The 22,556-nt window shown below is 42.7% G+C and overlaps 1 protein-coding gene across 1 annotated transcript; it reads right to left on the minus strand.

The window, feature by feature from the left end:
* Window positions 1-11,188: 11,188 nt before the first annotated feature.
* LOC147438282 (protein NUCLEAR FUSION DEFECTIVE 4-like) lies at window positions 11,189-14,706 on the minus strand. Its single transcript, XM_086486102.1, has 3 exons — window positions 14,225-14,706; window positions 12,468-13,858; window positions 11,189-12,250 (listed from the first exon to the last, which is right to left on the minus strand). The coding sequence occupies exons 1-3, from the start codon at window positions 14,594-14,596 to the stop codon at window positions 11,800-11,802; spliced, it is 2,214 nt and encodes a 737-aa protein (XP_086342228.1). The 5' UTR covers window positions 14,597-14,706; the 3' UTR covers window positions 11,189-11,799.
* Between the last annotated feature and the right edge of the window lie 7,850 nt (window positions 14,707-22,556).

Below are 22,556 nucleotides of genomic sequence, written 5' to 3' on the forward strand. Positions count from 1 at the left end.
TACCTGTTCCCACCATAAGATCACTTGATTGGGAAGCTCCTGATGCATGTACTATATCAAGCTTCAAATCCAAGATCAAAGAAGACATCATTAAAGCTATGTCTCCTGGTAGGATTTCAAAAAGGATTAAAGTTCAATGGTTATTGCCTATACATGTCTTTGTGGCATGTTTCAAAACAATAGATTTTCAGACGACAAAAACGATGTGGCTTAATAGAAGACTGTCTATGACTGAACTGGATATTGTAATTGGAGAAGGATGGAGTACCAAAGAAACTTTCCATATTTGTGATAATATCAGTTGTAGAGTAAACCCAAACTCTATGTCTATCTCATACCAACTATGTCGTCAATGATTAGTGATGGGCTATGGCTATAGGAGATGGAGAAGCAAGCTAGGTAATTGGGTTCCTCTCGACTTTGAGGAAAATTGTCCAGAGTTTGAACAAAAAATCATATTCCATCCATACACTCAGCAAAGAAGCATGATAGTAACAAAAAATTGGAGACTATAGGATGTTAGAGAATCTCTTGAGTTGCTTGATGAAACATCTCCATATTATAGATTCAAAGTGGATGGCATTGTTGTGATTACAAGGATGGAGGATTCAACCTCTTGCATCACATGTCTTCCCCCAAAAAGAGTTGTAATTGAGCCACTTGCAAGGACTTGACAAAACTGGAGTTCACTGTTGTAATTATTACATTTTACAAACACATGTGTCTTTTCTACCTTGTTGTGATCATTATATGTGGTTTTAAATCTAGATGACACCATAATACACAATCAAGAATCAAATAGTTGGTATTAAATTTTGAAGTACAAAATTATGAACAACCAAATGGTGTATGTTCATCGGACAAAATGAACAAAAGTGTACATAACCTTTGTGGAGTAATCAATCATGAATCTCCACTTTTCTTCCATCCTCAAAGACCCTTTTTATTTTGTGTTTAGGAGGGGGTGAATTCGGTTCAGGAGGGGTGGTGGTGAGTTACGTTCCCTAGGAGGTGATGAATTGGGTTCCTCGGGGCTTATCATGGGGGACTTGGCAGTGGGTTCTACAAGGGGTGATGCTTTGGGCTCCTGAGGGGTGGTTGGCTTGGGAGACTTGGAAACCTTCTTTGGAAACACGAATGGAAGTTTGAAAGGTGAGACAGGCTTTTCCCCTTTATCGTTCTTAGCTGAACGACGCTTTTGAACCTTGAATTTCAATGGTGAATGGAATGGAGGGTCCTTTGCTTCTGGTTTTGTTTTTGTAGGGCTCTTCTACTTGCATAGCCATAGCCTTTTCAAGATCCCTCATAAGACACTTGAAGTCAAAGGAAATACATCCCCCAATGAGGCCCTTGCAGGCATACACCAATAGTTAGCAAAGGAGAAACACATACCTGAGGCAGATAAATAGCACAGTATCACCAACCTCAATGTTTGGGTTTGCAGGCATACTTGTGTCCTGAGGGAATATGTCACAGTACACCTCCTCATCCCCATACATGGAGACATCCACAACCATTTGGCCTATAACTTTTTCATAAAGGAGGGAGTTGGATGCTCTAAAAATTTATGCTCGCTTTGTAAGGATAGCATATTCTAATATCATGTCTTTCTCCCTCTCAACCTCCCTGCCTGCTTTAATATCCTTGGCCATTTTTGTTTCATACTGATCTGTAACATCTTCAATGACAACCCACGACTTCTTCTGCTGCCTAGAAGGAGGATAATGTAAAATTTTATAGGCCCTAATATCCTCACTAGGAATTGGCTCCAGAGCCTTAACAAACTTGTACCTCAGCCTTGACACAAGCACAAAATTTTTGCTCATAAGTGTGACCCTGTGAGAAAATGCAGCTACAATGTAGCTATCATTCATGAAATCTATTAAGAAATCCTCAGCAACCTCTTGAAGGCACATCAAGGCTTGCAATTTCCACCTTACTGAAACAAAAGTTTTACTTCTCATCATGCTAACCAATCTGTATGATATCTCCTTGACTACTCTCATGAAGGGCAACCTAGGGATAAGAAAACAAGTAGATTTTTGTGCTTTCCTTATCTCCCTTAAAGATTTCACTTCATAATACATCCTCTTCCTAGCAATGGGCCTCTGACGAGATTTTGGAACTGGCTTCTCCTATTCATCCTTCTTTGATTCTGGCTTGGCAATTGATTTCTCTTGGTTGTCATCATGTTTCTATGGGACTTTGTAAACCTTTTTAGCGGTTTACTTTGTTCTTGCCATGATAGCTGATCACAACTCCCGAATGAAGCGATAGGATAGGTTTCAAACTTTCAAGAGGACATGTAATCGTGCCGTGAAGGATGAGAAGAAGATGTCGTGCTGGCACAAGAGAATGCCCAAATGGAGTGATAAGGAATGATCCAAAGATCTGCAACTGTCTCGTATCGTGCCGTGCAGGTTGACAAGAAGACGTGCCCAAACGAGGCGATGAAGGGCTACTGAAGCTTTGCCAATCCCCTTCTAGCGCGTTTTGCGGGATAGTAGGAGGGAATTTTCTCTTAATTCGCTCATTTTTTCCAAAGGAAGCGAGGGGGGATCGTGTGAGCAAGAAGAAGTTGCCTCTATCGCTTCATGCGAGTGCAAGCCACAATGAGTAACAGAACAATACGACGCAATAGGAGGGGGTTTAAGCATGCAAAACAACGCCTTATCGCACCATGTAGGATGGGGAGAACTTGCAAGAGAACACGTTAAAAAATCTGGAATTACGTTGTCATGCCGCTTTGCGTGCACAAGCTGAAAAACAGATTTTGTTTGTATCCATGAACTTTGACAAATCTATGCACTATGTTAGAATTGTTTATGGCATCAGATTAGCAGAAATGTACGTATTATGTGGGTTTTTGTAGACCAAAGTAAACTAAGTGGGTTGACAGGTGAAGATTGAATGAAGGGATGGTTTTTTGCTTAGAAATGCAGAGCTTGAAGTGCTGAAGGAGCAGGTCCAGACGGCTCATCAAACGGAGGTACGGAGCCCAAGTTATGGAAGGTTGAAGGTTCAATGTGTAGCACATTCTCACTAGACAGGGCAGTTGGGGACAGGTGGTCCAAGTGTAAGTCAAGGTACAGGTGTGTAGTGCTCTATTTATGGAGCCTGCCCATCCTTTTAGATTACATATAGGAGCCACGGATTGCATTTTATTGCCAGTTGAAGTTTTGCCGGGGGCTAGGTTGGTGCCCACCTGACCACATGGGGAGGTGTGCCATCTGGTGACTTTTGAGCCTCGACAAGGTTCTAGAGAAAGTCATGCATCATACAAAACTAGCAAGAATTGATTGCACATAAAAAGGAGCCCAGAGCAGGAAGTTAGAGCAATCTGAAAGTTGGGTGGATTTGCCCGGAAGTTGGCCACAGATGACTTGCTCAATTTTTGCGGCCTCGGTTCGGGGGACTTAGGGAATTGTAAAGTGCGGCAAGGTCAGGGAAAGTCAAAGTCGGCTCAGTGAGTTTGCAGCTGGGTTTTGTGACTCGGCAATCGGATCACTTGGTGACAATTAGCAAGCCCTCAAAGGGTGGGAAAAATTTTGTATAGTCAAAAGGTTTTTTCGGAATTCCAAGGGACTTAAAGGGTAGAGGATCCTGGGAACTGCCACGTGGTACTACTCATATCCCACATGCACGGATTGAGGCTCGGATTGCAGGGTGTAACACCCAAAGCGTGAAACAGGTGGGGGTGTAGATGAAGGGTGGTGAGCTCCCTTGAGCGTGGCGATGGCGGCCCGTGATGGGCACTGTGTGTGATGATGCGCGCCCAAGTGGCGGCGGCGGCATTGTTTTGGCTGGCAGTTATGGCCGGTGATGACCAACACCGGTGGTGTGCGCCAGTGTGGAGGTTGTCGGTGGCACTCTGAGACAATGATGATGTGGCAGTCGGTTGGGTCTAGTGCCCACGCCCACTGGGGCCAAGTTTTTTATGAGGGAAAGTGTCCCTCCCCAATAGTGATGTCGCTATTGCTCTAGAGAGGAGGGGTCCCGCCAGTGGACATCAAGCGAGTTGGAGAAGTAGCAAGAGGCTAAGGAGGAGAATCCCACAGTGAGAGAGAGAGAGAGAGAGAGAGAGAGAGAGAGAGAGAGAGAGAGAGAGAGAGAGAGAGAGAGAGAGAGAGAGAGAGAGAGAGAGAGAGAGAGAGTATATGAGCCAAGGCTAGTAAAGGGGCAAGCCAAGCGGGTAATCCCACTACAAGGCCACTAAAATGCAAAAGAGGACGCCTCAAGGGCCAATACAAAGGGGATCGTCTCATGGAAAAGTGAGGGATAGTGGCCGGGCAGGGCAAGTCTAGCCGGGCGGCCAAATTGGATGTGTGCACCATGCAAAGAGTTACCAGAAGTGGACTATGACAAGTGCAAGAAATGCAAAGCTAATTCCAAAAGGCATGGGGAAGTGAACTCTATTTTTTTTCCTTTTTTTGGGGAGCTTGGACCTCTATAAAAGGAGTATTTTTGCACTAAGCAGGGGTTGGGATCTTTTAGGTTTGATTGGATTTTTGGGAGAGGAAATAGCTTCACGCACTTTGGGAGGAGAGCTTTTGGGGGAGGGGAGAGCTTGATGGAGCAGAGGGGAGTCCTTATGCCTGGGAGCAACCGGAGAAGCCAAAGCATGAGGAAACAAGACGGTGGGCAGCCTGGGGAAGAATTCTGAGGCAAGGATTACAATTCGAAAGGCATACCAATGGGGCGTATGCAACTGGATTGTACAAGCGTAGCTAGAATTCTTATAGTGTATTTGCTGTACCACATCGCTTTGTTTCTTCATCATATCAATACTTATTGTTCTTAATTGCAATCTTCTCTCTCTACTCTCTTGAATCTTCAGTACTATGTGTATTAACCTATTGAAAACTTCTATCTGCACTCTATTATTCTAGTTTGAACGCCTGCTAAGCTCCTGTCTACAGCCAGCTGTCTACATCGAGAGGCCCAGTGCTTTCCCAGTCAACCCTAGAGGACCGCGCACTCCAACAACATGATCGCAAAATGCAAATGAAGTCACAAATGAGCACGTGCCTTGGAGCTTATATATGAATGATCGTTCGTACAGTTGACCGTTGGGGGCATGCCATGTGGCATGCGTGTATGGTTGACATGTGTCACCAACGATCGAATTTTTCCCCATATATAAGTGTAATTGCCACTTTTTACACAATCCTTATACCTCGCAGACCCCCCCGCATGGTGCAATCCCATTCCACCCTAACTCCCTCAAACCTTCCTATCACCTTGTAGCGATTGCTCATCTCTCATTTCCTCTCCCCCATCCATCAACTCTTTGCCCTGCCCGTCCACTCCCTTTTGCTCCTCTCCCATTCTAGCACAGGGTGGTGTGGGGTATTCGTACACTACTGAGGGTCGAGAGGAAATTCTAGAGGAGAGCCCAAGTGAGAATTTGTTGGCTATTGTCATGGATGGTGGTGACATGGAATTGTACACAAAAGCATATGACATATTCAATCCTCAATTTGATCTTGCAATTATGTTCGAAAAATTGAAAGATTTTCTACTAGAGGAGGTCAAAGAATTTGAGGAGGCAGTTGAGGGTCAGTGTTTTATATGGATGGTAAGAGTTATTGTCATCTAAGTGAAATTACTACCAACCCAATTGAGAAGGGCAAAGTAACAAGGAGATAGGAAGATTTTCCAAGAAGTCTTCTTTTGTTTTTCCATTGAGCATTTCTTGTTCTGTCCATTCAAAGCCCGCAACCTTGTTCCAAAGGAAGTTGCCTTTATTTTCTATTTGCTCATTAAAGTTGACATGCAAGTCAAAGGTCAAGATGAAGTGAAAGATACAAACAAAGAGGGAACAAATACAAATGTTTCCACAGTCCTGTAGCTTGAGAAAAGTGAAGTTCTAGAGGAGGAAGAAATTGATGCTGTAGCTGAGGAGCATGAGAGTTCAAATTTTGATGTTGCTCAATTTAGAGCTAGTACTGTCATTGATGAGCCCACAGAGGAGGTAGAGTAATATGAGGCCTCTCTTACTATTCCAAGTCTTCCCTTCTTTTATATCAATGGAAAAGAGTATATCCCTCTCCACCATATTCAATGCCTGCTTAATATCATGGAGGACTATTGTATTGCAACCATTTCTAAAGCTTTCGAGGTGGAAAAGACTTCATTGATACAAAAGAAGAGTCAAAGGAGGAGTTTTTGGCACTTGATCTGCAGACATCCGATAACTCATTTCTTCTTGCTCCTGATGCACTTGCTCTATGCATGAAAAGAGTGGAAGAGGAGAAACCTACTTTTAAAGATGAGAATATTGAGAAGAATCTTGTTGAGTTGGTATCCAATCTTTTGGGAGAGATTTTAAGTTAAAGGAGGTAGAAAAGGACATTGACAAAATAGAGGTGACTGGATCATGCAATCTCCTTCAAGAAAGAGTCATTACCGAGAATGAGTTGCAAAAGGTAGGCTCAGGTTCACCCTGATCTCCCTTCCTACAATCTTCTTATGTTTTAAATTTTTTGTTATTTATTTATTACTTCTTGTTTTGCAGATTGAACTCCTTCCTTGACAAGGATACTTGGGTTTGCTTCTTCTTTGCCCCCTCTCTTTCTCGTACATTTGAAAAATGAAGTCCTCGCTTGATAGTGAGATTTTTCCATTCTTTGAGTATCCCATGTTGCAAGGGGTCCTTGTTTTGCAAAATATGGTCCATCTAAGTAGAGAATATTCTTTTTTAAAAAGAAAAAATATTACTTGAACTCATTAGGTCTCCCCAATCTCAAAAAATTGAAAATTCTTTCCAAACATATTAAGTGCATAAGTGAAGGGTGAGTTTAGGAAATGAAAAGAAAGATGAAGGTGGAAAGTCAAAAGACATATGAAGGTAAAAAGTCAAAAGACCTTTTGTGTCCATATAAAGAGGTGTTTCTGTTCTATTTTATTTTGCCTTTAGCGTTTTCTTCTCTTTAAAGTATCCTCTCTCTCTCTCTCTCTCTCTCTCTCTCTCTCTCTCTCTCTCCCCCCTTCTTAGCTAATACTATTGTAAATCTACGTGCTTCGTCATTGTGCGTTGCTATGTGCTATAGACTAATGTATCGCTTTTGTTGTTGTTGAGGGAATCTTTGAATTAGGAATAACCTTTTAGTTTTTTTGAAGCCATTAGTATTAGTAACTCATTAGATACAATGTGAAAAACTATACAAACAATAAGAAGTAATTGAATACTCACCAAGTAATATGTGATGTCTTTTTCTCCCCAAGGATAAAAATTATTAAAAGCTTTATTGCCTTCTTAAAGTCATATGCATAAGTAGTTGAGTTGACTTGTTGTCTCAAGATTTTTAAAAATTATCGAGCTTTGTTCACACTTCTATACGTTTGTTGGCTACATCTGGTCTACTTTTGACATTGGTTGTTATGACACAAAGATCCTTCCAGCAGTTCCACATAGCATCTTGTTTGTTGTCATGGTTGCTCAGAAATCTTCTAGCTTTTGCTCCTCCCATTGAAAAACATCACCCGTCCCTTTAGAAAGAGTAGGATCTTTTTTTTTAGATGCACCTGACCCACCATGGAAACCCATTTGAGAGAGCAAAGCCTCACATTTTTCTATGCACTCGTCTGCAAGTGTACTCGGCTTAATGGAATAATCATAATAAAGATGAAGTCGAAGTAATTTGTCTAAGATTCTAATCTCTGCATGCATTGAACATATAAGTACATTTTTTAAATCTATTGCTAGAATTGGATCCCAAATCATAGAAGACGATGGATAGTCAATGATCACATTATTCTTCGATGGTGGTTTCCATTTTTGAAGCAAAGAAAATCTTCTTTCACTTTCTCGTTCTTTTTTGGTTTGAAAGCGTAGATTTGTGACACCGTGTTATGCTTGATTTCCCTTTTGAAGAACTCCTCTAAAAATTCATGTAAGATTTGTACTATGTTGAAAAAAATCATCTCTATTGAATGGTTGGAACTAAGACAAGGCTCTTCCTTCCAATGTCAACCCAAATCCCTCGTATTGAGTATGGAAATCTGCAATCTGTTCTGGTTCGCGAGTCCTAAATCACCAATGGCATGAAAAATATATTGATAAATAATGTTGTATTTCCATTCTCATTTTATAAGGTTGCATGATTAACAAGACATTTAACTGTGTGATGGTATAACATGTCTTATGTGAACAAAATGCTTGGACCATTAAGAACATCTTACTTGGTTTATGTAAGGATAATAAGCAAAGAGCATGTACCTTTTTGCAATGATAGTAATAACACTATAAATTTTTTTTCTAGGAAGCCACTACATGAAAGTGGTCATAAACTATTCTCTTGAATTACATGTTTTATTTCCTACTCATGCCAAAACAACCCACGAGTTAAATACAAAAACATTATTGCTTGGCATGTATAGTGAAAGGAGTGTAAGGTTTATTGTCATAATAATCAATATCTAATTCTCCTAAATGATTTTCTCATGTTAAACTGATCATTTAATATGGGGAAGTGCCAGGGGAGAAAAAGCTAGAATATTGGTTAAGCTAGCAGACCGGCCACAATAGGGATCCAAAGGAGGGAAGATAGGGATCCAAAGGGGGGGATATCTTCAAAAGAGCCATGTGCAACAATGGGCTAAAAATACCCTAAGGTTCAGCCCATTAAGACTTCCAAAATGCTAAGGTTCCAAAATTCAAAGGTTGTGTCCAAAGGTCAACCATGGGGGGAATAGGATGCTTTGTGTGTGACCCAAAAGTCTTTATCAATCCCTACATAGGAGAGGGCGAGCCTTGGGAGTAGGGGATGAGAGAGAAACTCACACACACACACACACACACACACACACACACAAGCTCCCTTTACACAAAAGGGAATGAGGGACACATGTCAGCTCCCTAGCCCAGATGCCCACAAGGTGTACCCAATTCCTATTGGATGGCCTTGGAGGTGGACCAATGAGAATTAGGCTAGATTAAATCTAGTTTAATTAATTTAAAAACACTTAATAAAAGAACCAATGAGAATTAAGCTCTCTAGAAGACTATTGGACTGTCTCCCAAGGGGTCCAATGAGCATTCAACAGCCCAATGGCTTGCTTGATTCCTATTGGCTAGGAGGCAAAGGGGTCCAATGAGAGTTTAGTTGAATTATTAAATTACCTAAAGCTCTCACAAAATGGGAAAGGGGGACACATGTTAGAAGGCTATCACTTATGCTGCTTAATTGTCATTGGCTAGCCCTAGGGAGGTCCAATGAGACAGTAGCATGAGCAAATAGCAAGAGGGGTCGACCAAGAGAGAGAGGGGGCTGATTTTTACAAGGCATTATTGGCACACACACTCACACAATCTCATGTGTGAAGTGAAGAAGACTCTCTCTCCTTCTCAAGCTTTAATGTAAAGCTTATCACCTACTCCAAGCTTGTGAGAAGGGAGGCCTACACCAACAACTCTTGGCTTTGTGATGCAAATCCAACCAAGAGCCAAGCTTCAATGCATGCTCATCTCCTCTACCATGCTAATTACTAAGCTAAGCTATGTAATATGAGTGATTATGTGAGGAGATGTACATCTTTCTCGTAAGACTACTCCTTCTTCCTCTCAATCTACTCTCATACCCCGCTAGCTCTCACCATCTTCGAAGGTGTGTGAGGTCTTGGGTCTGAGACCGGAGACAATTGATGTTGCGTTCGATAAGTGTTTTGCTTAGTGCATGAAGCTTTCATCTTCATTGCACTAGCTAGTTTTGAAGGAACACAAAGGATTGTATTGTACAATGTCTCTCTTAATGGGAGAAACCATAATACAAAGCCTTTTGGAGGGGGGACCGGCTCCATGTAAATCCGGTCCTCAACTGTTATCAATAGCTTAATTTCTCTCTCTTTTGAAAGTATTGTTCATGCTATCTAACTAGGTGTTATGCTTTTTGTTGCTCTCTCCACCCAAGCACTCTTGTAATTCTCATTAGGAATCTATTCTAATGAAATGCCCACTATGTTCATGCTAATTTCCGCTACACACAAGTTTTTAGGCCATTAAAGGTTACATTTACACAAGAAGCTTATGGATGATAGAAATAATCATTATCATTTTTCAAATTTGCACTAGATTTTATATCCAAGAGCTTATTTCTTATCAAGTTTATCATAGCAAGATATTTTAGAAGCACAAATTAATGGATTGAAATACAAGAATTGCCAAATCTTAGACATGGAAATATGCTCTATGAAGTAAATGTTGCTCATTATGACTTTTCTCAATGGGATAGTCATAGTCAAGCATCACAAGCAACCAATGATATATATATATATATATATATATATATATATATATATAGCAAAGAGTTATGTCCTTTGAATAACTACAATAGCATGACATCCTCTCCTGTTAGTTTACTAACACATTTAAGCTGCCTTTTATATAAAAGCTACAAATCAGTAACGATGCTCACTTAGATTAACATTTCAAGCAACCTATGGACCATATTCTACGTATGTTTCAAAGTGGGATCAATAACAGCACCAAGGCCATTATTATTGTGAGCACATCAATAGTGCTTGAAAGAACAATAGAATACATAATCATGGAGAAGATATGGATATGCACGAAAGCTACACTTGATACGATCTTTCATTCTTAGTTGACGTCTATGAACCATATACTACTTATTCCATAAGAGCACTTAGGGCACTATTGTGAGGGCACAATGGGGCCTAGCTTGAAGGTCAAGACAATACATATACTTAATTAAGTTGGTATGGAAGTGACTCAAAAGAAACTATGAGATATTTCTACAAAGTGCAAGTGTGAAAAGTATGTAAAAGTAAGGAAAAAACATAAACCAAAGTGCAAGAGTTTGTGTGGACACAATGAAGCATGATAATGAAAAGCGGAAGTTGGCTTTTGAGACAAAAACTGACGAAAATTACGGAATGTACAAGGTGCCCAAAAAGCTATAAGTTGCTTGCCAACAAGTCGGTCACTTTAGTTCCAACCCACAACTCAAAAATGCAATCTATGTGTGTCCTTAGCTCTTAAAAAAGGCCTACATTGAAAACCCCAATGGGTTATTGTCCATGGTTCATTGGTTTGTTAAAGCACATGATATTAATTACTCTGTTTGAATTGCAATTTCTAAGTGAATTTTAGTAGGGTGTAAAAACTACCCATATTTACATGATTTAAAAGGCCAATTTGGTGACAGGATTGACACAATGACTATGATTGTGATTGTTAATTGCGCAAAAAATAATGGAAAATTACTATTTTTACCGACAGATCTGTAGTGGAAGGGCTAGTAGCTTGTCACTTTAGGTGCATTTCAAAAAGTAAGAAAGTTCTTGCTTTACACGGAAGGAACATTATTATTGACTCGGGCACCATCAGGTTTCAGGTTTATGTATCATTATTTTACAGCCTTTTGGACGATGTTTTATGGTTTGTGCAAGAACATGCACGAGGCCTAAGTGTGGATTGTCCATTTGTTTTACTGTAGAGACTCTTTAGGAATGGACACATTTGCTTCACTATGTAGCGCTATTTGGAAATTTTGGTCTTTTTCCTGTGTGTTGTTTGTTTGTTTGTGTGTGTGTGTGTGTGTGTAGCACATTGGCTTGTATCCCCTTTGACTGGCTTTAGCAGGGTCACCTATGCTGACAAGATGGCTTCATTCCCTTCAACTTGCTCGAAACTCGTTTGCCTAACAATGCTTGCACCCTTAACGGCGGAGGTTCCCTTTGTGATGCCTGTGCTGCCCAAGAAACTTTATTGTAGAGAAGGTTCCAGATGTAATGGTGAATGGGAACAACAAGCCTGTCACACAAGGGCTCACTAGGTTAGCTTTTGGAATGCTTGGTACGGCAAATCCGTTGATAGAGCGAGCGTGTACGAAGAGTGAGAATGCAGTCCAGCACAAATCCCATTCCAGAGACAGCAGCCATGAGCAAGAACACAAGACGGTAGCAGTGGGCGCCCAAGCACCTATTGGACGAGCCATCCTTTGCCGCCTCGTGGTCATACAGGAATCCTGCCAGCACACTTGAGAAGAGCACTGAACCCAATGGCAAGTTGAGAATGAGCAAGTTGTATGTGAGCCCTAGTGCCTTCAACCCAAACATCTCGGATGCCACCGGTACCGACACTGAGAGCCGTACCCCATAGCACACTCCCACCACAATGCTCCCAATGTGCAATGACCCTACCGCCCCCGTTGCCAACAACAAGTACCCCAGCACCATTACTAGCTGCGATGCTGCCAATAGGACTGGCCGCGGCACTGCCTTCCACCTGGCTTGTGACATAAAAGTAAACCACCATAAGAAGAAGCAATGCACCCAAATATGCACTGAAGCCACAAACTATCCTTGGACATATCCAGCATCCATGCATCAAAGAAATCTTTGCACCACAAAAACAAGCAATGAACACAGCCAATACTGTTCTTGTGAGCTCATGTGGTGGTGAAAGTTGCAATGGTGTGTGTGAGGAAGATAGAACCAATTACCTTATCAAATACTCTGACAGTACCCCAGAAACTAGTCGCCCAAAGAACCCCCATATGCTGATGAGAGACACAAAGATAGACACGCGTGAATAGCCCATCGACTGCCCTATTTGGCCCATATTGTTGATCACCGCCATCCCAGGGCCAACTCCACATAAAAAACAGAAGAAGAGCACCCAGAAATCGACTGTTTTTATTGACTCCTGCACAGTAAACTCATCACCAATCCTCTTTCTGGTGATGTGGGCATCAATCCCCCCTTGGCATTCCTCTGTTGCGGACAGCTTCTCCACATCTCCATGTGCAATTGCTTCTCTCTCTGTCAAGGACATCTTTGCATGTCTACCTCTTGATGTCTTCAACACCATTTCCGTATCTCGATGTAACATCACCTCGCCCCCCGGTGCACGATCCTCTGCATCTCTATGTATGATCACTTCTCCCTCTGATGAGGACACCTCTGTTTCTCTATGTACCATAGCTTCTCCTTCTCTTGTGGACACCTCCGCTCCATCTATATATACCCTCACTCCCCTCTTTGAGGTGAAGACCTCCTTTGTGCCTCTAGGTCCCATTGCTACACTCTCGGTTGCGGACACTTCCACCACATTTCCGGGTACCACCAGTTCTTCCTGTGTCTTGGACACCTCCACATCTCTATGTACTGCTGCTTCTCCTGCTATTGTGGACATCCTCTCTGCACCTGTATGTCCCATCGCTTCACTGTCTACTGTGGACGCCTCTCTATGTCCCATCACTTCTCCAAGCCCCTTGGACGACTCCACATCTGTATTTACCTCTGCATCTTCCACTACCAAAGATAACCTCTCTGCACCTCTAGGTACCATAGCTATCGTTGCCCCCTGCTCCTTACCATTCTGTTTCAACGTAGGCTCTCTAAAGGATGTTTGTTGTTTGCATCGCCCAACCCTGCAGTGCAGGTAGATGGGCAGTGCCACTGGAGCTACTAGAATGATGCACAGCCCTCCAGCAATGAGCTTGGACAGAAACGCATTCTTTATGCCACTCAAATCATACGCAAGCAGGTAGAATGCCAACACAATAGCTACAGAATTGAGTACAGAAAAGCATTGCGACTCCTGGTGCTCTCCATCCACATTGTGATCACATTCCACAGGCTTGAGTAGGAACATGGCCACAGCACAAACTCCCAAGGGGATGAGGGCCAGCATCAGCACAAAGGCAGATGCATCACCTCCAAAAAGAGCAGTGCATAGATCTGTAAAGATGGCTGTGCTAAGGCCAACATACGCCTTGAGAATACCAGATACAGGGCCCCTGTTCCATCGGAAATTTCTCAAACATGTCACAAGGACAGCGGTATTCATCCAGACGGTACTGTTGCCACCCATGCACAACACTATGCACATCTGCATCATGATGCAACCAGAATTAGCACGCTGCACTGAGTATCTTGCTATGTCGGCACACACAAAACCACAGTGAAGGTCATTTTTAACAATCCTGGCTAGGGCAAATGGAAATTACCATGTGTGCATGTGATGCCATTCAACCGAATTTATACCTTTTCGCACAGGAAAATTTGCCTTATGATTGATTATGATGTAATGACATGCAGCAGACATATATCTGACATTGTTTCCAAAACATTGTCCCTTTCTGTAGAATCATAATTCCAAGAGATTCCATTTAACATGCCTTTCTAAGCCTACTACCGCAAAATATTTATGCAGTCGCCTTCAGTGTTTACACTTAAAGGGATGCTTCCTACTAACCATCCAGTAGGGAAGTGGCTTTATCTTCCTGCTGATGACAAGCCATTGTGCACCATATCCAAGCATGCCTTCCAGAGACCCAATTAAGAGAATACTCCAAGGAGGGAGGTAATCGCAAAGGAAGCCAGCGACGACACCAAAAGCCTTGCCGACGTCTTTAGCCGAGCTGAGGCCGTTGAGACGTACTTGATTGATACCCAAGATGGCCTTGAGCTCAACAGAGTAGTTGGCGAAGGTATAGTTGTTGCCAGAGATGGCCTGCACCCAGAGAGCAGAGACAAAACCAAGCCATTTGCTTGCAAGAGTGGAACTGCGTGAGGAGTGTTGGTGTGTTTGCGGCTCCACTTCTTCGGAAGGAATGTCGTTCACCATTGTGCATGTGAGTGAGTGTGTTCCTTGAACTTCCTGTTATGAAGGCGTTTTTCCTGATGTGCAAAAGTGCCCGACACCTTTGGTTAAATCAAACACAATCCCAAAGTCTTGGGTTCGGCATCGAATGGGTGAGCGCCGTAGCCAATCGGCCAAATGTACTTAGTAGACTGTCCTTTTGCCAAAACGTCCAACACCCTTTGGTTAGGAACTTAGGACGTTAGAATTAAATCAAACACAACCCCCAAAGTGGCACGCTATACCTAGGAAATGTTGCACATCTCCCCATCTAGAGAGTTGATATTTGGATCCCTTAACTCGAACTAGTCTCACTACTATTTGACACGAGGTATTAACTATCTCAAGGTGGTGGGATCGACGATAGAGGTTGAAGCGCACTAATCTCGAGATCGAAGAACGATGCTTAAAAATGTCAACGTGTGGCGACGATCTGAGACTCAAACCCAGCACCTCGAGGATGGATGCCTGGTGAGCTAATGATGCAAGCGTGTGTGGTTTGTTGAAACCCATCTGAGTCCAACCAACCTCCCCTCCCTCCTCCCCGCATGTCCTTTTTTACTTTTCATGTCCTTGTTTACCTTTTGGCATCCAACGTCCTCGCACGCCTCTGTTTTTGTGCCCGGGTTTTTTCGCCTTCGATCTCATCCGTTTGGGCTTCATTTAAGATCTTGTGTCAAATAGTGTTGAGGTCGGACTAGTGGGTTGCGACCTGTCAACTACCTAACCCGTTGTCCAAATGGGACTTAATAGGCATGCACTCTACCACTCCGCTCGTGCTTCATCGACATATCTACCTCTTGGGACATCGTGTAACTTCTTCACTTTGCAAAAAATCCATTGCCACTTCAATGAAAAAAAAGAAGAAAAAGTTAACAAAGTGTTGTGCTTGCCCTGGTAGCTCATAAAGTGAAGACTGATGCCTCGAGGGCCTCTCGTTTCTTACAATCCCCCGCCCCCCACCTTCACCCAGAATGTGGTGAAGGTGGTCATTCTCAGAAAGTGAAGTCACACAAGCTCAAAATGTGCCCTCACTATCAAAGTTTGAAATCAAAGCACTAGAACATCGACCTGTTGTTGTTCGACTGCCAAAATGACATCTATTGTTTTGTTCGCAAGACGGTGTGTTATCATGCATCCACTCTTTCTCCTATACTTTGTACACATGAAGCATTTATATGAATAACATGCTTCAGCCTTGAGGCTATCCATGTTACAACTCTTGTAACGGTTATAGCAGCATTGTGCAATAGCCGCCATTGTTGTAAGCAATATAAGCAACAACTAGTATGTGACCCGCGCGTTGCTATGGCAAGGAGAAAAAAAAGCCCGGGTCCAATTTTTAACACAATTCTCTTCTCCAATCTGGAAAAATTTCAATGATTTCTTTGTATTCCAACTATATAGCACAAATCATTAGAGTAGGCAATATTTGATATATGCATCAAATTTGAGTGTTTCTCTGCATAATTAATAATAGTAGCACTGGAATTGGACCTGATCTCTTTAGATAGCTGATTCCATTTTCAAATTTAAAGCTATTCGTTAAGTCGTCAGTTCAATTAGTGAAACTGGAATAGAGAATTGACTGGACTGAAATAGTTAACTGAACTGAAATAGTGTACTGAGATGAGAGATATACTGGACGACTGGAAAAGTATTTGCAGTTTCAGATTAATAGTTCAAGGACAACCAATATAGTGTGTAATGGGTTTAAGCTCAAATGATTACAACAGTAATGATTACAGAGTGAAGCTAGAGGCGAAGAGATTGTAACTCAAGAATACTTGGGAGCTATAGCCAAAAGATAAGCAACCAAGTCAAGAAAACTAAGAAGCAAGAAGCCAAATTACAATGTAATGGGTCCTATTTATAGCTTCCAAGAGTTACTATAGTAACTGCCTTCAGTAATTACTGCTGGTGTGACTGATTCCACTGTTCGGCCTTCTAAGGGACAGTTCCCGCCTGCTGGGATTGTCCTCGCCTTCTACATCCTTCCCTTCTTTTTTGAATTTTGGCATAATTCCAAAATTTCTGGAAAAAAATCCACGGCCTGATTCTGATTGATTGTTGAGGAAACCATCCGGCCTTCTGGTTGGCGTAAACCCTAAACCCTACTGGTGGTTGGTTTGGCCAATGTTCCTCATGGCAAACTCTTTCTAGCTTATACCATACTCATGCTTGTTGAGTGCTTGACACCCCTATAATTGTAATTCCGAGGGTTCCCAGCCAAAATTCCAGTGCTTCACTGGGAAAATCCACCGTCTGATTCTGAGATGGAACTACCCAGTATCCTTCCATTGAACCTGCTTCCTCTTCCTCTTTTTCTGTGATGGTGCCTCAGAAGTCCCAGTGCTGCCAGCATTGTCCTTCTGGATAAATCTGTAAATGGCCTCCTGCTCAAGCTGCTTTTGCCTTTCAGTGGACATCTCAAATTCATAAGGCGTGAAAGGATTGTAGGTTTTGGTGTTAGGATCATACCGCGTGCGTCTACCCTTTGCCAGACGAGTTCTGGCCAATTTATGACAATGCAAGGCTGTGTGGATCCATCCCTGTGGAAGAGGCTGATTTGTTTTAATCCTAGCTTCAAAGAGAATCTCAGCCATTTCTCTGTACTGTGCCCCCAGTCCTAGTTTAACCATGATATCCTTTTCAGGGATCTTAGAGGACTCCACAGTTAGTTTAAGCAACTGATTTGTGATCTTTGTAAGACCACGGAGCTGGATCTTCCATTGTCCCATACAGAGTTTGATCCTATGCATTTCTCCTTGCAATTCCATAACATCATTCAGTTGGAGAGCATCATTGATCAGTGTTTGCCAGGTTTTCCATTCTACAGTGGCTCGCTCATACCAGTCCTGAAGTTCATCAGTGATATTAAAGTATGTGAGCCGATCCACTGGTTCTTCATACTGACGATACATTGCTAGGAAAAATCTAGGCAGTTCAGCTTCCTTAGTAGGCAACACATACAGGAGAACTGGTGAATGAGGCACAAAGTCCAAGAAATTAAGTACAGCCTGGTTCTCCTGCTGCATCATCTTTCAAGTCACCCGGACTAGCTGAAAGAGTCTTCGAAGAGCAGTTGCGTGTTCCCCTACTGTCATCTGAGTCCGAGGTCCTTTACTGCTGGAAGTCTGATCTTCAACAATAGCCTGCACACCCTCTGGTCCAAAACTCCGCTGGAAATTTGCATCTGAAGTAGAACTTCTTTCGGTTGATTCCTAACTTCCTTCATGCACTTGTATGAAGGCCTGTTCCCAAGCAGTAGATCTAATTCAAAGGCTAGAGAATGGCGGTCTGCAGTGGACTGACACTGCCAGTGTGGATTGACTAACTTATCATCAGAAGTCAACACCCATTCCGGTACTCTTTCCAGCCCAGCTGGATTCTGCTGGGATGCACAGGGAGTTCACACAATTCTTGATCGTGGAAGGTAGCCGATTTCCAATGTTGAATCATTTCCTTGGTGCTGACATATAGCCTTTGAAAGCGTTCCAGATGAAAGAGAAGAACAACATCTTCCAAATACATCCTAGTAAGAAGAGCTTGTTGATGTCTCAATCTCTTGTTCAATGTGATGAGTTGTAATGAATGTTGCTCATTGTTGGGGTATAAAGCCCAATGTGGTCGCCCAGGTAAGTGGGCGGGCCGCCAGGTATGTACATATATTCTTTTGTAAAAACCTAATAAGAACTCACTATGCTCTACACATTACAGTAGAGCGAGTTCACCATATCGTCGTGCTCTTCTTCTCACACTCTCTCTCGCGTCGCACTTCCGCTCGTACTCCTTCAACTGGTATCAGAGCTTAGATCGAGGCTCGGGGCAGCACTGCAGGAGGCTAAAGTCACCAGCTCAGATTGGAGTGAAATTCGACAGGCGTAGACACGGCCCCAAATCCTGTGGGGCAGCCCGATAGGCTCGGTGTTCTCAGAATTTCATTCTGAGGTCATCTCGGCCACCGTTCGGCTTCGACAAAGGTCTGCGCAGGCCATTTTCGACTACGTGGTCTTGGCGGGTGCAGATCCGACTCTGCAAATTTGGGGTTTTCGGCCTACGACTGCAGGTGCTGAGGATATCGACACTCCCAGAGTGTTGATTTGTGGCTGTCTACACATCGAAGGACGGCTCACAGTTCTTGGAGGCGTGTCACATACGACACGGGCGCATCTACACACAGACTGCATGCGACATCCACTAGTTCATCAGGTAGCTTGTGTTTGCTGCTTGATATTCCAGATTTCATCCTGACATTGCAGGTACTTCCACATGGGATGTATTGTCAGAGATGATGTATGTCTGTTGAGGGTTTGCTGGCTATGAGTCACGCAGCAAACAACCGCCGCAGCGGTTACAGCATACAGTGGGAAATTTGTGGATGTATGACTTTGTGGAAAGTCTATGTACTGTCAGATTTACTGCAGCCTTTGTTGAGGGTCGAGTGAGGTTTTATTGAGCTGGGGGATTCTCGAATGTTGAGATCCTTTCGGTGATACAGGTCTTGGAGCGATCCCTCGAGCACCCTTAGATAGGTAGCTAGGATGTATTGACTGTGAGTTAGACAGTTGGGATTGCATCTTTGCTTTACTGCCGTTGAGGCATTGTTGCAGTCTATGTTTACAGGACAGTGACAAGACAGTGAGAGACAGTACAGGTGCAGGACAGGTTTACCCGCAGCTTACAGTGTCAGAGAGACAGTGTTTCTTGAGCTGTTTTTTGAGTACACCAGAGCCATTTTACAAAGGAGACTCTGCCAAAATTTCTGCAGAATCTGAAGCTTTCTTGGTTCATTTGACAGGTTGATATTGGTTCAGAGGTCAGTTTACAGGGGAAACTCTGCCGAATTTTTCCCAGGAAAGTAAACTAAAGTGAAGCGTAGCTATGGCTGGATCACAGGACACTGCTCTTTACAATATCAAGAAGCTGGATGGAACCAATTTCCCATTGTGGAAGAAGCAGATTTGGCACGTGTTGGTACAAAAGAAGCAGATAAAACCTATAAAGCTCAAGGGGATAAAACCAGAAGATATGGACGAAGATGAATGGAGTGAAATGGATGAATTGGCACTTTCTACCATTATGCTGACTTTGGCAGAAAGCGTTTACTTCAATGTAGCAGACGAGATGTCGGCTTATCAAGCATGGTTAAAGCTGAGTGATCTTTATGAGAAGCAGAGTGCAGCTTCACAGGTATACTGGCTTAAGAAGCTTGTTGACTTGAAGATGAAAGAAGGGACACCTATGTCCAATCATCTGAATGAATTCAACACAATCTACAGTCAGTTGTCAGCTCAAGGTGTCAAGTTTGATGAACCTGTTAGAGCTATGTTCCTCTTGATCACATTGCCGGAAAGTTGGGACACTTTTCGCATAGCTTGGAGTAATTCTGCACCTCCAGATGGTTTGAACATAGCAGGTGTAGAAGGAAGTCTGCTTACTGAAGAAACCAATAGAAAGACAATGGACAAAGGCAAAGGAACAGCCTTAGTTGTCAGGGGAAGGACCAAAGAAAAGTACAAAGGTGGAACGAGGAATCAGTCTCGTAGCAAGTCCCGTAGTGCTAAAGGCAAGAGTGACATAGAATGCTACCATTGTGGCAAGAAGGGTCACATGAAAAGAGACTGCAGAGAATGGAAAGCAGAAAAAGGCAAAGAGAAAGCTGAAGACCATGGTGAGAAGAACAAGTCCTCAGTGAAGATTCAAGAAATAAATGTGACAAACACTGTTGCAGAGGATGACAGTCTAGTGTCAGGAGACATCTACTTCTTGAAGAATACAATGGACTCAGCTCTTCTTACAACATCTGATGGAAATGCACTGAATGACTGGATTATAGACTCAGGGGCATCACTTCATGTGTCTCCAAACAAGGAGTGGTTTACCTCTTATGTGACCACTAAAGATCGTGTTCGGCTAGGCAATGGGCAGACATGTGAGATCTTAGGTGTTGGAGATGTTCAATTGAAGTTTCAGAATGGCTCTTCTTTCACGCTGAAGAATGTGAGACATGTTCCCGCAATTACAAAGAGCTTGATCAGCACAGGTTTACTTGATGATGCTGGCTACGTCACCACTTTTGGATAGAACATGTGGAAGATATCCAAGGGTTCTATGACAGTAGCACATGGAGTAAAGTCTAGAGGACTTTACATGATTTATGTATCAAATGTCTCTAAAAATGTAATCAATGTAACCGAGCAGCCAAACGTTTCTTTGTGGCATAGCCGGTTAGGACATATATCCAAGAAGGGAATGGAAATCTTGTCTCGTTCTGGTTATTTGCCTGGCTTTTCATTTAATGATTTTGAATTCTGTGAGCATTGTCTGTATGGTAAGCAAACACAGCAGCCACATAAGCATAGAAGCAGTAGAAGAGATACACAGTTGGCACTTGTTCATAGTGATTTGTGTGGACCTATGCCTAACCTATCTCTAGGGGGAGCTTCTTACTTTATGACATTTATAGATGATTACTCGAGGAAAGTATGGGTTTACTTTCTCAAGCACAAGGATGAAGCGTTTAGTGTTTTCAAAACGTTTGTGACACTTGTGGAGAATCAGAGTGGAAGCTTAAATGCTTACGCACTGACAATGGTGGAGAGTATGTTTCAAAGGCCTTTCAGGACTTTTGTGAGTCAAAAGGTATAAAACGTGAACTTACTGCTCCTTACAATCCTCCTCAAAATGGTGTTGCTGAGAGGATGAATAGGACCATACAAGAGAAGGTCAGAAGTATGTTGTCTAATGCACAGTTGCCAAATGGGTTTTGGGCTGAAGCTGTATCAACAACTGTTCATCTTGTAAATAGATCTCCTAGCAAGGTTTTGCAGAAGGATTCAGTGCCAGAGATGGTATGGTCAGGCAAAATGCCCTCATACAAGCATCTCAGAGTCTTTGGCTGTGAGGCATATACTCACGTTCCAAAGGAATTTAGGAACAAACTTGAGCCAAAGAGTAGAAAGTGCATCTTTCTAGGCTATGGTAATTCTGGTGAGATGGGGTACAGACTTTGGGATCCCGAATCCAGAAAGGTTGTCCGCAGCAATGATGTTCACTTTAATGAATCCAAATATCATTCTAAACCAGAGAGGGTTGAGGAGATTAGAAGAGTTGTCTTCCAAGAAGATGGACCTGCACGTGCAAGACATAATGTCAGGGCTCAAGAGGAGCAAGGACAGGATAGAGTGGAACCACAGGTTGTGGCTGAGCCTGAGCCACCTATTGTGCGTAGATCTGGACGTGTCACGCGACCTCCTGATAGGTTTGTTCCATCTATGAACTATGTCATGTTGACTGATTGCAATGAGCCTTCATGTTACAAGCAAGCAGTGCAAATGAAGGACTCCGGGAATTGGCAATTGGCCATGCAGTCAGAGATGACAGCTCTGCATAAAAACAAGACATGGAAGCTAGTTAAATTACCACAGGGCAAAAAGGATCTACCTTGTAAAAGGGTTTACAGGTATAAGATCACCGCTCATGATAGTCAGCCAAAGTACAAAGCAAGGCTTGTTGCCAAGGGCTTTAAGCAAGAACAAGGCATTGACTTTGATGAAGTCTTCTCTCCGGTGGTCAAGATGACTACATTGAGATGCTTTCTTGCATTGGTTGCCATATTAGATTTGGTGTTGCACCAAATGGATGTCAAGATAGCGTTCTTGCATGGTGATTTAGATGTGGAAATCTACATGCAGCAGCCAGAAGGGTTTGTTGAGAAAGGCAAGGAAGATTGGGTATGCTAGTTGTTAAAGAGTCTTTATGGCTTAAAACAATCACCGAGGGCATGGTACCATAAATTCCACAAGTTTATGCTTTCTCAAGGCTACAAACGTAGTGAGTTCGATCACTGTCTATATACAAAGAAGTCTAAGGATGGTAGTTGGTTGATCCTTATTTTGTATGTGGATGACATGTTGATTGCTGGCAAGCACTTGGAAGAAAT

This window comes from Adiantum capillus-veneris, chromosome 17, assembly GCF_014529385.1.
Source record: "Adiantum capillus-veneris isolate H3 chromosome 17, ASM1452938v2, whole genome shotgun sequence".
Classification (NCBI taxonomy): domain Eukaryota; kingdom Viridiplantae; phylum Streptophyta; class Polypodiopsida; order Polypodiales; family Pteridaceae; genus Adiantum; species Adiantum capillus-veneris.